At 35.1% G+C, this 14,817-nt stretch overlaps 1 protein-coding gene across 2 annotated transcripts in view; it reads right to left on the reverse strand.

The window, feature by feature from the left end:
- Window positions 1–351: 351 nt before the first annotated feature.
- UGCG (UDP-glucose ceramide glucosyltransferase) overlaps window positions 352–14,817 on the reverse strand; it is a 30,850-nt gene continuing 16,384 nt past the window's right edge. The window contains exons 2-9 of one of the 2 annotated variants that reach the window (XM_027710319.2): window positions 13,112–13,253; window positions 9,460–9,562; window positions 8,474–8,575; window positions 7,960–8,072; window positions 5,291–5,469; window positions 4,776–4,862; window positions 4,162–4,351; window positions 352–2,813 (exon numbers count right to left, since the gene is read on the reverse strand). In XM_027710319.2, coding sequence (XP_027566120.1) covers window positions 2,643–2,813; window positions 4,162–4,351; window positions 4,776–4,862; window positions 5,291–5,469; window positions 7,960–8,072; window positions 8,474–8,575; window positions 9,460–9,562; window positions 13,112–13,253 — 1,087 coding nt within the window. In that variant the 3' untranslated portion in view covers window positions 352–2,642. The remainder of the gene's footprint in view (window positions 2,814–4,161; window positions 4,352–4,775; window positions 4,863–5,290; window positions 5,470–7,959; window positions 8,073–8,473; window positions 8,576–9,459; window positions 9,563–13,111; window positions 13,254–14,817) is intronic. The other variant, XM_039389322.1, reaches the window with a different exon arrangement.

The raw sequence follows: 14,817 nt of genomic DNA on the forward strand, positions 1-14,817 counted from the left end.
TACTACTTCTAGATGTCAATGTGTATCACCTCTAAAATCTTAATCTAGACAGACTAGTTACAATAGACAGAGAAGTACTCTGTTCACTTGTGAGGTTTTTATACACTAAAGTTATTCTAAAAAATTTAGGATAACTCAAAATCAGATTTAGGCACATGTAAGTTAATTTCAGCTAAATATAAAATCCAAAAGAGATGGTAAAACTGTAAAAAAACTCAAAACAAAACACACATATTTGTTGCTGTGAAGTCTAATTAGAAATGAAATCAATTAAAACTACCATAAATACTTAAAGCTGTCACATTACAGCATCATTGAACAAAGGAAAAAAAACACTGTAGTCCAAACAGATTGTATTCAAAATTTATTTTTAAATAAAAGAAAAAACAAGACAATTATTTTAAATAAACATGGTGTATTCTACACATCTGTAGATCAACACAACTTTACATTAGCTGTTTATAACTTTTAGAAGTACTGTTGCAGCATCTTCTACAACATTTGACAGTGCTGGTTTCTATTTCTTCAATCAAATACCCAAATGAAACCATTTGCTTAAGTGAAGCTTTATTTTTCATAGCCAAAGATGGCTCTACTAATACCAAAGCACCTGTTAAACAATTATCCCCACCCAGGTTTTTTAAAAGGAAGTCTGTTCAGCCTTTTTTTTTTTTTTTGGTTCTGTTCCATTGCCTGCATAGAAATCAGCATAAAGCTAAGTAGCAAGCTAAGCTTCACTTTAGCAGTGCAATGAATGGCATCAAACTTCATGAAACAAATGAAGATACAAACATTGTCAGCAAAATTCAACTTTGTCAAAACAATATCAAAAGAAGAATGTTTTTGTGGGTCACAACTAGACTAGCTTTCAGTGTGCAACTTTCCTCAGGAAAAGTGCTTCTTCCTGATTCACATGAAAAGAATGAAGCATGCATCACAAGCCTTTGTTCATACAGAAATGCCCATTAAAAGAGTTCCATGTTATCATAAGGCAAAGGAGATATTAAGGTGGATAAAGCATCTTGGCCCAGAGTATGTTTTACAACACACACACACATATTGTACTTGTGTACCATAAGATGGCTAAGGGATTGGCTCAGTAAGGTAAAAAGTTCATTTTTATAAATACATGTCATTATTGCTAATATGCTACACATCATCCTCCAACTTTTAAAGCTGCTTTGTTGACATAACCTTGTAATTAGCAGCTCACATTCATGGTGACAGTAAACTATTCCATATGAAGAAAAGTAAAGCAGCATAAATACAATTATAAAAACAAAAGGCTTATGCAACATTCTTCTCTAGCTTCACTGTGTTTTTTTTAATTTAAGAGTGTTTGAAGAAAACAAGTCCAGTTCACCACAAATCTGGAAGTTTCACAATGAGGTTGAAAACCAAGGTACAGGGAACAGAGAGGGGGAAAAACATGGCATGCATTATAATCTAGTCCTTTTAGTCATACCACTGGAATACAGAAGTCCAATTTAAAGGCTAGACTAACAGAAGGCAAAAAGCCAAGAGTAGACTTAGTTTTGATATCTAAATTAAGACTACAATTTTAATCAGTAACAGCAAACTGCGCTGGCCCTTTAATATATTCACAATATCTACTGCAACTGACTACTTAATTATGACTAGTATAGGTATGTATGTTCACTTTAAAAAGATAGTAAATACCTGCATCATGAAATTACATTCTTAAGACATTGTGTAAGAAAATAGCTCACGTGTGAAATGTTTCTGAAATGTGTTTCTGCTCCCTTCTATTCCCTATTATGTGTCCCCCCACACCCCCCAACACACACACAACCCTTTCCCCCCAATAAATGCATTCACTCACAGGGAAAAAACAAATACCCCTTAAAAAAGGATGGAAGTATTGAGGAGATCTGCTTGGCTAGTTACAGCACAGTGCTTAACAAGGTTCAAGACAGAACCAGATCAGACTTGGCCAAAAGATGCCCACAATACATGCCTGACCAGTAATTCCTTCCAGCTCTATCAAACACAGTCCACTTTTGGTTCATTGCAATGATTAAAATATTTCCTATATACATATAGGACATATATACACAAGACTCCAGCTTTAGTTTGTTTTTGCAAAGCAGTTTTACCTTTCTATTCATATTGTTCTGCAGCAACTACAAGAGGTAGGCATAAAGCATTTCAGAGCTTCTTTCCCAAGGTCCCATTACTAGCTCAATTTAGTGGGATAAAACAAAAATCAGCTGTACCTCTGTGCTTTTACTAGGTACAGCCTTGTGCAATCCAGCTGGAAAATAGCTATGTGAACCTTAGATTTGCTAGGCTAACACACCAAGGAGTAAGAAGCTGTTCACATCCAGGAGGATACTTTTAAAAAAAAAAAAAAGTTTACTGCAGAGCATTCTTACAGAAAGTAGATGCCAGGACCAATTCTCTCCATTTCTATTTGTACAGAGGAGTAAGGTACCACTTGGCCAAGACTACAGATGTATTTTCACAGATGCAAGTGCCATGCAAAAATAAATTAAAGAACAGATACCAAACATACAAGTAATAAAACTAATGAAGGTAGATTTTCTTAAAAGTATATAAACAATTTATAATACTTTTCTTTCCCCCTTCTCTTTTTGACATTCACAGTTACAAATGTGTGGCTATACGTCAAGAATTTCTTCTGCAGTGCCTCCACAACGTAATCTGTAGCGTCCTGTCCTCCAGCTAATAGTGGGGTCCCACAAAGCAGATAGGAAAATATAAATTGTCATGGATTCTCTGATGAACCAAGCTACTGCATAATCAAGTTTTGAAAAACAGAGAGCACCACCCTAAAAACATAAAAAAAAAAAGTATTTAAACATACTGATTATTCAAGAGAAACTTTAAAGTAATTTAAAATATTTGTTACAGATAAATCTCTTCTAAAGTTTACTATGCAGATTAATATATCAATAGCGGTTTTCTTTAAAAGCCGAGAATATTTTCTTGTTCAAGACACAGTTACCCATATTAAACCTCAAGAGCATGGCAGAACAACCCAGAAAGTTAGAAAAAAAAAAAAGAGACCTATACGCAGAGCAAGAGGCAATGAAAAGTGTGGCAACTGCACGTTTTTGAAGCTTTTATAACTGTGTTCAAGCAGAGACACCAGGTTTTTGTCACAGACCCCAGCATCTATACAGCCCATTCTGGCACATTCCCAGAGGAACGAAATTCAAATAAAGTCTTCGGCCTATTGAATAGGAAAAGTAGGACTAAGAAACAAGGTTTATAGCATCTTGATATTTTCTGCTCCTTTGAGAACTTCCAGCTACACGCGGAGTTTGAAATTAAGGAGGCTTCAGAAGAGGATGAGTAGGCATAGTGATCTTTTACATGCTGCTCATGATGAAAAGAGTAATCAGAAAGTGACTACTAGACCTTCTGGAGTCCTATAGAATCAACACAAGCCTTAATTTTATTATTTCCACTATGTGCTAAGACTACCAAAATAATATTTTCCAGTATGATAACCATTTGATAAGTTTGCATACACAAGTAATTATAGATTTGATTTGTATGGCATATGGTCACAACAGAAAATAGTCTAAATAGTTTCTCCAGCATTAGGAGAATAAATGCTGTTCTGATTTGTGACATCTTTCTATAATAAAAGTTTGTGAAAAGCCTCACTCCTAGTAATGGGAAGATTTTATTTTTACAAGTAGGCTACACCTGTCCTCTAGATTTATTATTGCCAAAATAGAGTGAAAAATGTACTTAAGAGTACATATACACCTCAATACAAATAACACTTCGTGACAACAAAGATAAGAAAAACAAAACAAAACAAAATCTCATAAAGCTGCTGTTCTTGTATTGTTAAAAGAGCTTAAAATTTCTGAATATGCCTAGGTAGAGCAGACTGGAAACATGAAGATTAAGGGGACAGATGGACAAACTTTCAGAGCCTACGCAGAGACAAGTGAATATAGAATACCAAATGGCAACCAAGCACACTTGCTCCTTTTCATGCTACTATAAATGAAGCTGGAAGACTGAGAAGTAACAGGATTTGACCTGTAATTTCCTTCATGTCAAGAGAATTATTTTATTACTGTAATTACTCTTAGCTTTTTTCTAAAGTAGATGGCAATAGCAACTTTAATAACCTCCAAAGAAAATGAAGTTACATACCTGAACACCTTTTAGTTGAATGTAGTCAAATATAAACCAGGCCAAGCAGTGACACATGAAAAATACCATTATATCCCATCTAAACACATGATGAGCTGCCCATCCAATAACTAGACTGGCAACAAAGCACTCTGAGATTGGCTCACAAATTATTGTGGCAGGCAACATATTAATTCGTAGTTTGGCCCACCTAGGAAAGATTAAAAAAAAAAACAACAGTTCTGACTTTGCATTATTCATTATGCCCTCCTCACCCACCTCATAAAATGAGCCATCATGGTATTTTCTGAAAACGTTAACCTTATTTAATTTACACCTCAAAATAAAATACTCTAAAAAAAAAAATCTCCCAAAGATACTGCAGATACCATTTAAAAGGTACTGAGGGTTGGGAGGTTTTATTTTTTTTTTTTTAATACTTGTGTTAGTCATACTCCTGTTCAAAGTTAGTGCCTCTCTCCCAGCACTAAGAAAGAGCTGTACATTGAACTTTAGTATACTGGGCATTAGATCAAATTAGCTTGGAAAATGTATTTCCTCTCATTACCAGCTCATTCTCATCAGAAGCACATGACAGGGATGGGCGTTAAAAGAAGTAAAGATTAAAATTTTACCTGATCATTCTGGACTGAAACTGAGAAATAGAATATGAACCAGAGTTCTGCATTGCAACTTGTGTGGCCATTGCAAATTTCCAGCCCCTGAAAAAGGAATTAGTTATTATAAAAAAGTGCAAATAAGAAATGCAAAAACCAGTTAGATAACAAACACACAAGAATTTTATTAGTCTTGAAAAGTTTCTTTGGCATTTGTGCCATATTATTACAATGGATATAGGCAAAAAAAAAAAAAGTGTATTATATCAAGACTCTTCACTGGAAAAAAACCAAATACTTAAACCAAGTTCTCAAAACCTTTTCTCTAAAGGAATTGACAATGACATGGCTTACTTATTTCTAAAAGACTATACTGACAGGATAAAGCACATATTATTAACATGTTTAATATAGATAAGTGAAACTAACCTGAATACCTCTACTTACAATATGCACCACTTTAAAAAAAAAAAAAAAAAAAAAATTATTTAAACTACATTTAAAGCCACTAGCTTAGTTCAGAGTCATCTTACCGGTCGGCTATAGCTTTGGCCATAAAATAATCTTCAGCAATATACTGTGCAAAAGCTATCAGTCCTCCAGCTTGGTCCAAGACATCCTTCCTCATCAAGCATGACATTCCTGTTACACACTTAAAGCCAGTTAAGTTGGCTGAAATATATGACCTTGGATGGGAAGTTCCAAAATAAACCTGCCAAAACAAAAATAAGCATTTAAAGCTCTGTATATCTGAGTGCTACCCACTGACAACTTTTGCTCTGAACACGTGTGGAGGATAAAAGTGCTGGATGTGGCCAATTATGAAAGCGTATTTGGAAAGATCTTTACTACCATTCTAAGAATTTTCTACATTCTAGTGTATCATCATATCTGAGAAATCTATTAGTGTTATTATTGGCTGTGTTTTTACAAATCTATAAGCAGGTTTTAAATTCACATATTGAACTACTGCACTTCATTTGGTATTTCATTTCTAATTGACTGAGGTTGTTCTCAGGGAATATATACATATTAAAAAACCATGAAGCAATGGACTAATCACTAGCATTATTATATTATCTGGTGATAGCCGACAGACAGGTTCTCTCCTTCCTCTTGTGAAAATTAACTACATTACTGCATACATGTTCTTAGAAACTTACTATATGCTTCTACAGAAGCAGGGAAAATTCATTTACTTAGCATACTTGCAAACAGCAATAGTGAAAACATTCAATTTGTGATTCAGCTAGGGTAGAATTAATTTCTTCTCAGTAGCTACTACAGTACAGTGGTTTGGACTCAGAATGAGACTGGTGTTGATGATATACTGATGTTTTGGGTTTTTTCTAAGTCATGTTTATGCTAAGTGAAGGACTCTAGTTTTCTTGTGTCACGCTCTGCCAGTGTGGAGGTACACAAAAGAAACTGGGAGGGAGCACAGCTGGGACGGGTACCCTGAACTGACCAAAGGGATATTTCACACCATAGAATGTCATGCCCAGTGTATAAACTGGGAGGAGTTACTCAGGAGAGGGGCCAATCTGGGTTCGTGAAGGGGGGTCTGGCGTGGGTCAGTGGGTGGTGAGCAACTGTGTTGTGCATCAGTTGTTTTTCCTTTTTTATTATCATTGTTGTTATTATTATAATTTACAATTATTGCTGTATTTTACTTTATTTTCAATTATTAAACTGTTTTTATCTCAATCTACAAGTCTTACTTTGATTCTCATCTCCATTCCACTAGGGTGAGGGTGACAAGGGGTGGGCTGAGCGAATGGCTGTGTGGGGCTTGATTTCCAGTTGGGCTTAAACTACAACACCAAGTCTTTTTACAAGATTCAGTAACTTAAGAGTGTCCTACAAAACAACAGTGGGAATGAATGCTAGCACCTCTTGCTACTATTCTTAGTATAGACTGTCTTCACACTGGTCTTACAGTAACTCATTCAAGAAAAGGCATGCTCATCTTGCAGTATACTGGATCTGGAAGCAAAAAGCTCTTCCAGGAATATAGAAGCAGGAGTAGTAATTCCTGCTTTAACAAATAACCATATTCTTGCTTTAGCAACGAGCAGTACTAAGAAACTTGTGCTATACCTCTCTGCTTTTCTCTTGTAAGAGGAAATTCAGACTTTGTACTGTTAAAAGAAAAAAAAACAAAGGAAAAAAAAAAGAAACAAATCACATGAGCATCCCTCACTCCCTGCAATGATGGGAGTACTGAATATCACTGCATTTTCATCTCTCACATTTCTGTCTTTGATTCCCATCAGTTAGCTTTGGAGACAAAATGCCTTAGTACACGCCAGCTCACAATAATAGCTGATTAAATTACATGCCTTGAGATACAAGAAAGAAACAAGAAAACTCAACTTCTTTGTTCTACAAATGAGAACTTACTGAAAAAGAAGAGATGACAATAGGACAGAATGAGTTATATGAAGATGGTGGATAAGAATCAACTTTTCACTCTCTCTTACACAAGTATTAGGAGACACGAAATAGCACTACGGAAGAGCAAGGGTCAGAGTGAACAAGATCCTGTGGATCCTGTAATAGATCTATTGAATTTCCTGGTAAAGTTACAGACATTCAAAATTTGTATGGATTGCAAGAAACAATGGAAATGATTGTATAAGAAATCTGTTCTTACTAGAATATTAATATATTAAGGATTAGTAAATACGCAAGTCTGCTTCCTGCTCAGGAAGTCTCTCAGCTGAAGGTTGCAGAAAGTTACGACAGTATTATTGGAAAACAGGATATAAGCCTTGCTTTTGTTCTACTCTCCTCAAAGACTCTGCTTGTAAACCCTGCTGGAAATAAGATACTGTGCAAGCCGGACTTTGACTTATGGCCACTTGTGTGTGCCTTTTCAGACATCAAAATTGTGCTTTCTGACTAAGCACTGGAAAGTGTTCTTTGGTTTTAATAATTTTGAAAATCAAATCCATAATTTTCATCCTATAATCTTTATTGTTCGTATTGTAAACTTAAATACTGAATCAATGTTCAGAGCATCACAGAGGAGTTTTGGAGCATTTAGAAGTTATCCTAGATAGTTTACAGTGTGACTGCAGGTGAAAATAAATATTTCTTCACTCAAAAGGTACAAGAGGCACAATATAACTTTCAGTCAGCAAGGTTTTGCAAGAAAAAAAAGGAAACACCAAACCCTCCCCCAGAACATTTTACTCACCTGTTCAAGAGTAGCAGCAAAACCTTGTCTGTCTGCAACATAGGGAAGCCCATGGACCAAGCCTACTTTTTCAGTCATTTGATTGGCCATATCTGTCAGTGTGTCTGGCGTTACTAAATGACAAATGAAAGAAAGACGGTTCATGGAGTAATTCCGTCACTAGCAGACTACTGTGGAGAGACACTAATTCTAAATTTATTACCACTATCAAGAGCATATGTTCTCTGATGTACAGTATTTTGCAAGAATAAAGTGTCAGAAAAATAATAATATTAGTGATTAACATAATTACTATGATCAACAATAAGTACAATGGAAACAGTTTGAACAGTATTTTTAAAGGTATTTTCACCTTTAATTAGAGATTAACCCCTTTTTATACCATAAAAATGTTTTTTCCAGACTTTAAACTTTAATTTCTACTTATATTCTCAGTAAAAATAGTCTCCAACAACTGCTTGCCTACAGTGAGTAAGTGCAACTCAAGAGTCAGAACATTACAACACACACCTACCTCTGATTCCACTATCACAAATCCATATAAGATCATATTTGGCAACTTCATAGCCAGGCATTAAGTTGTTAATCTTGGGGTTGATGCCAACCTTCTTGCCACCTAAAAAACAGAAGCATCATTCACAAATAATGTAAAGGGTTTTTTGGAATTCAGACACAGTACCGAAATTATTTTGATATACTAACTGAAGAGTAAATGTTTACCCGCCGATTCTTAAATTCCATTTTTATGCAAAGGATTTACATTTTCAGTATACCTTCATGCCTGTATTTTAGACCTTACTATAACTGGGGAAATAAAAGGGAAAAAAATATTCAAAGGCTTCCTCAAAATGGAGGGATAAAAAGATTATTGTAATTAAAAGGACAGTAAAACTACAAAGCTTATTACAACATTTTGTAAGGTAACTATTATCTGTTATTTCTAAAGACTACGATTATGACCCTTATACTCTACAATAATTTTAGCAGAAAAATGAAAAAGGAGCAGAATAAAGAGAGACACACTCTTTTGCATCCAGCTGACAGACGTGGTCCAGTTTGCTTCATACCAGACAAAAAACCCAACAACATTCGACTACCTTGTTCTAATATACCCTCCCTCCACTAATTCAAATATAAAGCAAAGAATGAGCTCTACAGTCTAAGCAGAGGAAAAAGTATTGTTGCAGGACCTCAAGCTCAAATACAGCCACAATTCAAAGTCACTTCCTGCACATTTAGTTCAGTGCAAAGACAGAATTTAAACTGCTATTTTAAAATTAGAAGGAAAAAATGTAGGGGTTAAATAAACCATTCTTCCTAAAGTTTTCTTGGACTGATGTCACAGACTGTGACTACAAACATACTTTTTACCCCAAACTGGTAATTAAGCTACAGAATAAACACGAGCTGAACAAGATATCTACTAATTTTAGAATGCTGTATATTGAGTTGAGTACCTAACATTTGACAAGAGTCCCACCTTCAAGTTGCACTGCTTACCTATAAACAGTCTAGCATCAACATTTGGGTATTTGCCAAGGAGCTTTTTGCACACATCAATAGCAGGATCATCATGATCTTGTACACAGAGTAGTACTTCATACTAGTAAAAACAAAAATGTATACACTCACATATATATTTATGTACATACAGTTAATATCCATATGGTCTACGAATAAAGCTTAATAGAGTAGCAAACTAAAAAAAATAAAGAGTGCTGTTATAAAATTAAAACCAAAGAGGTTGTTTTACAGCTAAATGAGTATTTTTTAATGCACTTGAGAAGAAAGAAACCAGGTTGTATCTCAAACTCTTCTGCTGAAGAACATGACTTTCTCTGTTATCAAAGGGTTTCTATTAGCAATGAAATAACACATTCTGGTATACAAGGTAACATTTTTGTTTCCTCTTCCATCTTTGTTCACATACGAATCTTAAATCCAATATTATATTCAATGAAATTACAGCACTCAAAATATTAAAGGAATGAGGCTGTGATACACTTTGACTGTATGCCTCTGAACTACATCTTCCACTCCTTAACTTTGTAGATACACAGGCAGAATAGAGTTGGGAGACAACCCACAGAGACCAGTTTAAGTACATATGTGCACCTAATTGTATAACAAAGCTAAGCTCAGGAACATGTATATGCATCTGTATATTCCTCATTAACAAAGCAATGGTTGAAAGAACAAGAGGCAAGGGAAAACTGTAGCTGTGTCAGCAATCAAGCTCCATGCTTGTTACATGAGCTACAGAGGGCATGTGAAGAAATAGCGTTTTAAGAATCATTCAATGTTGAGGCTGCTCTGCATGCTTTGACAAAGGTACTTCTGTTTCTGCATTAACAGCAAATTCCTTGAATACTTCTAACCTGATACGACTTTTTTTCCCCCTGTTAAAATTACTGAATTATTAGAAGCTATTAGAGCTCTAATACAAATAATAAAATACAGCAAATGCAAATTTCTGGTCAAGATACCTAGAAGCCATTTTTACAGCCCAAGACTGAAAAATTCAATTACAACAAGAAACAATTTTCTTGGACCACATCTTTCAGTAGCTCAAAACAGTCCTTATTCTCCTTTATATTATTCTATCACCTAATTGGACTTTATTTTCCCTAAACTACTTCAGCAAAAAGTAACCTGAACTTTGAAAGCTGCCTATGGGCTCTGTGATGACAACTTCTGATGCTTTTATTCAGTAAGAAGTATTTCATACAAAAGAAGATATTATGTTAAATACACACATACTTTCAATTAAAAAGTGGTATTGCCATACATAAAACACCCAGCTACTCTAACTGCATTCAGAATATTGTGGAAATTTAAAATTATTAACCACTAAATGGGAGTCAAGACTTGTTTTAACTACACTAGCACTACAAACTATCAAACACATCTCTACCTCTCAGAATGCAAACTCAAAGCCAGTTTGGCCAAAGAGGAAGCAGTGTTTGATTTCTACCATCTTATCAGCATGGAAAATAGAATTTAAAAAGTAAAAGACCTGTATCATTAAACAGACACGTCCTTCTATCACAACAGAACAATCTTGGCAGCATGAACACCATAGAAATAACTGAAGAAATTAGTTCTTTATTGATCATCAAATTAAATTTGTAAAATAAAACTATTTTGCCTAGTAATTAAATAATTAGTCTTCAATCCACAGTAGCAATGGCATTCTATAGCCATGTTCTCCAAGAAATTCAACCAGAAATAAAAAAAAAAACAAAAACACTTTTCAGACTCCAATATTTGAAAACAGAAAAAAAAAATCACAGTAAATGGCCTTTGTATGCAGTAACAAAGTACAGAACTACAAAACGTATAATAAAAGCAAAAGGAATCCAAAGATGCTTATCTACATAAACATTACCATCAGCTTTACTTAATATGAATAGAAAGACTTCTGTGACAATTACAATACATACAGTAGCTAAGAACTGCTCACTGATAAAAATAATACATGTAAGTCCTTCAGTTTAGAAACTGCACTACCAGATTCTATTCAAGACAAAGCTATTTCACACATGGAGTATCACAAAAGAAAACTGGTATCGCTGCAGGTTGAGTTCACCTTCACCGGAAAAAGTTCAATCTTAAATTTTCATAATAATTTCTCCCTGGACAGCTGAACTTTGAATACCAGGCAATACTGTTGTTCTAATTTTTGTGGTCAATCTCTTAAAAGAAGTACTTCTGCACAATAACTATGAAAGTGTTTGCAAACAGTTTGGGGATCTTGCTTGTACTGTATAATCTGTGCCCCAGTAAACTGAAGCATTCACACATGTATTTTCACTCTCCTTGAGAAAAATATGATTGTCACTATTGTTATCTGAAATTTAGATATCTGTAGAGCAGTAACATTTTAAGATTGCTATCCATATATTATCAGAATTATGGATCGAGACTCTCTCTCAAAAAGCAAGATCCAGCGTAACTGTTTTTCTGAGTTCTGATGTAAGTTTTATTTGATGTCAAATGTTTCAGCTGCATAATGTTTTGATGCTCATTATGGTCATAAAATAGCTTAAGATATTGTTGAAGGTTCTTTGCATTGTTTGCAATATTGGCATACAGCATGCACAGTATGCCTTAAGTGTGTTTTAAAAAGTGCTTGGCCACACTTTATCGCACTTTGTGGAGTTGAAAGGATTAATACATTCATGCCTGAACCTTTTCAAAAGGTCCCCAAGCTTCATTACAGAAAAACTACCCAACTTTTAATAAGTTCCAAATGATGGGGATTTTTGTTTGTTTTACCCTGCCTACTTAGCGTTTAAGTTTAAAGCTCACTCAGAATACAAAAAGGAAACTTACAATACAGCTTACACAAACCTTTAACAACTGCAGCAGCAGTGTCAGATGCAGTTTTGAGAAGAATTGAGAAAAGAGGAGTTTTTTATTAAAACTAAATTTCAAATTTCAGAAAGCAGCAGATACACAGTAGAAAGTGTATTTCTTTTCCCACCCACAGGAGCATACATCAAATACTGAATGATGCAGCAAGCATTGATAGATTTGTCTTTTAAGTTGTAAGCTCCCTAGAGCAAGGACAGCGTCTGACACACTTATCACTTATATTACAAATTCAAAGAGTGTTTAACAGCCAATGCACACTTTTAACAACTATTTGCTTCCCAACAACAATAAGTGGCTTGGAGACTCTCCTACCTACCAACAACTGGTGAGGTGTACCACCTCATCACTGAGCAATTCCTCATTAGGTGTGCCATCAGCAAGAACCATCAAAAAGGCTATCAGTTAGGAGTTCTCTTTTGGAGGATCTGTTATAGAGAAGTAGTCAACTGAGGAGGATGTCTTGCCTCTAAAATGATCTTTTATAGCAGTATGAAACTTTTCAATCTATAAACACCACACTATGGGGATAATGACTACGCAAATCTTAATGGAGTGTAGAATATGTTTCATCCCTAAGCCCTGGACATGTTCCTCAGCAGAGAGCTTTTTAAAAATGAATAAGTTTTGTTTGCATCATGTAAAATATATAATTATACATTTGCTGCAGAAGGAATAACAATCCCAGACATAATGAAGTTGCATAGTTCTCACCCAAGCTTCTCATATGACTTTTTGAGGCATGGAAGGGGACAGAGACACTAAATAATATACGTACTTTTGGATAATCCAGTTCAAAGAAGGTTTCTAAGTTGTTGATCAGGTTAGGATCCACACCTTTTAAAGGCTTTAGAAGTGAAACACCAGGAAGCTTGCTATATGGCTGTTTGTCTGTGGCTTTCTTATTGAGGTGGAGGCGCCTGTAATGAGAAAGAGCATATAACAACACTTAAGAAAACACTCTAGAAAATGCTATTCAAAATACAGTCAGAATTAAGAAAGCTTGAGAGTGAAAACTGCTGCCAAAAAAAATAGTTTTAGTTGTTGAAAAAAAGCTATTTTTATATCTCACAGTTGATGTGTTGAAGGCAATGCCTAAAAAAACCTTAACTTAACATGTAGGTTAAATTCAACCTTATTCAACTTATTGACACTTCAGATTAACGCATTTTGCGCTACGCATTTTGAACAGCAAGGGTATTACTTTTTTCAAACTGCAGCAGAGACAAGATTTTTCTGCCTTCCTCCACAGCATTAAAACTCAACAGTATTATAACAAGATGATAATAATAAAACCCAATGTATTATAAATAAGGCAAAAAAGCGAAACGGTGAGGTGCCTTTTCCTGCTTTAAGTTATGCAAAATTTAGAGCAAGATGAAAGCACAGGGGAAACAGCTGATTCTACTGATCAATTCGTTAACAAACAAATCCAAGAAAATAATAAGAATCAATCAACTGTAGTATAAAAAAATCCTAGAAACTGGACATCAGGCTGGGCCAGAACATAGATAAACTTTTACACACAACTTAAAACAGTTACTATTTTTCAGCAATGAATCAGAATTGTTTAGTTGGAAGGGACCTTTAAGATCATTGAGTCCAGCTCTTAACACAGCACTGCAAGTTCACATCCCTAAATGTCACATTGAACATACAAAATATATTCACAATAATGTCACAACTCACTAATGTGAACATTTAATCCCACACTTCTGCGTGAATGAATGCAAAATTAAATTCTGAAAGCTTGATGGGCCAGTATACAATCAAATTTCCATCAGGTAAATAGATATACACAAGTAACTAAAGAAGAAGTATTTGCTGAAACATGAAATTTGCAAGTTAGCATACATACTGCACAACACAGTTCTCTACCACACATAGTAATTAGATTCAAAGGCTATTTTATTGCAACATGTACCTAATATCAATTCTTAACTTAAACATTCACCAAGTGAAATTACTGAACCTTGAAGGAGCTCCAGTAGGAGAAGAAGAAATTCCAGGAGTTCTCTAGAATTTTTTTTTCCTGAAATGAGGCAGTGACATTTGGTACCTCATCAGTCCCTCCCACCATGTTCCTTTTAAGCAGGTTCACAGCTGCACATCTTGGGCATAATGTTACAGAGAATGAACAATGGGTTCAACAAAAAGGCAGAAAGGCAAAGCAGATTATGTCCTCGTACTGCTGTTGAGCCCAGGCCTGGGCTTTATAGAGGTAAATGGAAATGCTGAGCATTTAACAGCCAAGGGATGGTCTAGACCAAAGTAAGAAAAGCAACAGTTCATACAGGTACCCCAGACAAAGATTACCTTAGTAATATTCACAAACATGACTGCAAACAAGGCCTTTAGAGTCATTAAAAAAGTAGAGTCTCAAGAATGCAACTTTGACCAGGAGGATCAAAAAGTAGATACTGCAAGGGGAAAAAACCAAAACCAGACTCTAGCAATGCACGTAGCTTTGTACAGAGGCAAAAG

Source organism: Pipra filicauda, unplaced genomic scaffold (assembly GCF_003945595.2).
Source record: "Pipra filicauda isolate LSUMZ 115617 unplaced genomic scaffold, ASM394559v2 scaffold71_size5581439_pilon, whole genome shotgun sequence".
Classification (NCBI taxonomy): domain Eukaryota; kingdom Metazoa; phylum Chordata; class Aves; order Passeriformes; family Pipridae; genus Pipra; species Pipra filicauda.